This window comes from Glycine max, chromosome 19 (assembly GCF_000004515.6).
Source record: "Glycine max cultivar Williams 82 chromosome 19, Glycine_max_v4.0, whole genome shotgun sequence".
Lineage (NCBI taxonomy): Eukaryota > Viridiplantae > Streptophyta > Magnoliopsida > Fabales > Fabaceae > Glycine > Glycine max.
The window spans coordinates 18,955,890-18,958,500 of record NC_038255.2 but is presented as its reverse complement, the minus strand read 5'-3'; the positions used below and the strand labels follow the sequence as shown (position 1 = coordinate 18,958,500).

Sequence of the window (2,611 nt, the reverse complement as noted above, 5' to 3'; positions counted from 1 at the left end):
GCCCTCGCTCGCCCGCGAAAGGGCACGTTGCGACAGTGGCAGACCGGATATATCCTCAGGAAACACTTCCGGAAACTCTGTAACAACAAGGAGGTCACACATAGAAACCTTTGTCTCTACTTCCAGGCTAGACAAGATCATGTATACTTGACCATCTTCCTTTAAAGATGTCACAACTTGGTTGGCAGAGATAAACATCATATCCTTACTCACTCTAGAATCATCAAACACCACACTTTTATCAAAGCAGTTCAACAAGACATGGTTGGAAGATAACTAGTCCATACCAAGAATAACATCAATCTGGCTCAAAGGCAAACAAATCAAATCAATCAAGAATGTTCTACCAGAAATCTCCACAGGACAATTCAAACACACATAAGAAGTTAACACAGAACCACTAGTAGGGGTCTCTACCACTAGATCTATATTTAAAGAAGACACAGAAAGCTTAAGTTTTTCTACACACAAACAAGATATAAAGGAATGGGTGGCACTAGAATCAAACAACACAAGCAAAGGAATCCCATTTATGAAACATCTACCTTGGATTAGATCTTTGGATTTCGAAGCTTCAGCACCATTAAGGGTAAAGACTCTTCCCGTGGTCTTTGGATGTCTAGTTTGGTCATTCGGGCCTCCACCATTTTGCTCTTTTCTTGGGTCGTGAACAATCTCTTTGAGTGTATCCCTTTTGTCCACAATTAAAACATATTGCGCCTATATTGGGACAATTCGAGGAGATGTGCCCTGGCTTACCACACCTGTAACAAATGATATGAGTGGAGAAAGTATTGGGTTTGCTACCACAACCACTTGCAAATCCCCTAGCAACAGTCCTCTGATTTTCATGGCGGTTACCATATTGCTTAGAAGGAGTCAAATATGGTTTTCATCGATGTTGAGGCCCACTCTTTTTGTTCCTCATTGGACTTGTACTCCTATAATAGGCCGCCCTGTCTCGGGAGTCTTCATCCCAAATCAGACACATATTAACCAAAAGTGGGAACTGACGGACACCATGGTAATTCACATCTTGCTTCACTTCAGGTCGTAAGCCATTCAGAAACTTTACACACTTGGAACTCTCACCATCTCTCCCTTGATAATGGGGAAAGTACCTCACCAGCTCCTCAAACTTGGCCGCATATTCAGCCACAATCATACTTCCTTTCTTAAGCTCCAAGAACTCCATCTCCTTCTTGTTCCTAACATCCTCGGGAAAGTATTTCTCCAAAAACACTCTCTTGAAGACATCCCAGGTCACATCTTGACCTTCAGCCTCTAGGCATTGGCGAGTATTCTCCCACCAATACTCAGCCTCTTCCACTAGAGTATATGTACCAAAAGCAACCTTTTGCCTCTCCGGACATGCCATAACTCGGAAAATTTTCTCAATTTCCTTTATCCAGTTCTAAGCACCATCAGGGTTGTATCCTTCATTAAAAGAAGGAGGGTTGTTTCGTTCGAAGCGATCCAACCCTTGGTACTCAACAGCTCCACCAACTTCTCCTCTATTCGGATTCCCTATAGCCTGAGCTAAGGCTTGAACGGCATCCGCTATCGCACGATCATTCCGTCCAGCCATCACTCCCTATACACACCAGGGAGTTAGACGTGGAAGGATTACACACAAACAAAGAATCACACAACAATCACAACCATCACATATTCCTACTCAGTTACTCTTGAGAGTTGATGACTCGAGACATTAACACCCACTTTCCATCATTTGCATTTTCTGATTGCTTGCCATATCATTCCATTGCCCTTCACAAATTATACAGGTGGCCAGTCTGATAATCCGTGACCCGGCATTGAAATTCATGGTATAGCAGACATCAGAAAAACAAATTCAATATGACTATAACAATCAAATCTCTATAACTCATTAAAACACAACTAGTGAGTAAGTGATAATAGCAAACAACGAACATCAAACATCAGCAAACAACCAACACCAAGCATTCAACAAAACAACCAGAGAATGCACAGAAAAACATAGCAGACTCATAACTCACTGGCCGAAAGGTTCGACCTGCTCTAATACCACTAAATGTAACGACCCGCCTCGTCGCTACGGTATCCACACTCTAATATTCGATGATTTCAATTTTTTTATATAAAAATAACTTCCTTAATTTTTGAATATGAAAATAGAAGTGATTTTGTCACAACATAAATTCATCCAACAACACGCCATTACTTAAGTGAATATGCATAATTACATAGAAACAATAACTTAGTACACGTCATACACATAACGAAAATTAAATATGTTCATAGATATAATTAAAATCCTAGTTTTACATCTTTAACTCAACAAAATAAAACTTAAAACCAACTACGGAGGAGTTGATTACAAGACACAACTCTCTCCCAAAATAACGCCAACGTCATCACGTCGGCTCGACGGCTCCTCACCAGAATCTTACTCCCTGCACCCTACCATTGTCATTCTGCTCCCACCAACAAGGTTCGTGATCATCACAGGTATCAACCACACGATACAAAATTGCAAGGGTGAGTTTATTATAAAAAGAACCAATACCAATTCCAAATAACCACAATTAGCAAGGAACATAGGCAAACATGATGAGCATACACAACA

At 40.8% G+C, this 2,611-nt stretch overlaps 1 protein-coding gene across 1 annotated transcript; it reads right to left on the bottom strand.

The window, feature by feature from the left end:
- Positions 1–892: 892 nt before the first annotated feature.
- Positions 893–1,378, bottom strand: LOC102666944 (uncharacterized). Its single transcript, XM_006605014.1, has one exon. It carries the CDS (start codon positions 1,376–1,378, stop codon positions 893–895), a length of 486 nt encoding a protein of 161 aa, XP_006605077.1.
- Between the last annotated feature and the right edge of the window lie 1,233 nt (positions 1,379–2,611).

Coding starts and splice junctions, on each gene's coding strand:
- LOC102666944 (XM_006605014.1), bottom strand. CDS start 1,378: ATGGCATGTCCGGAGAGGCAAAAGGTTGCTTTTGGTACATATACTCTA.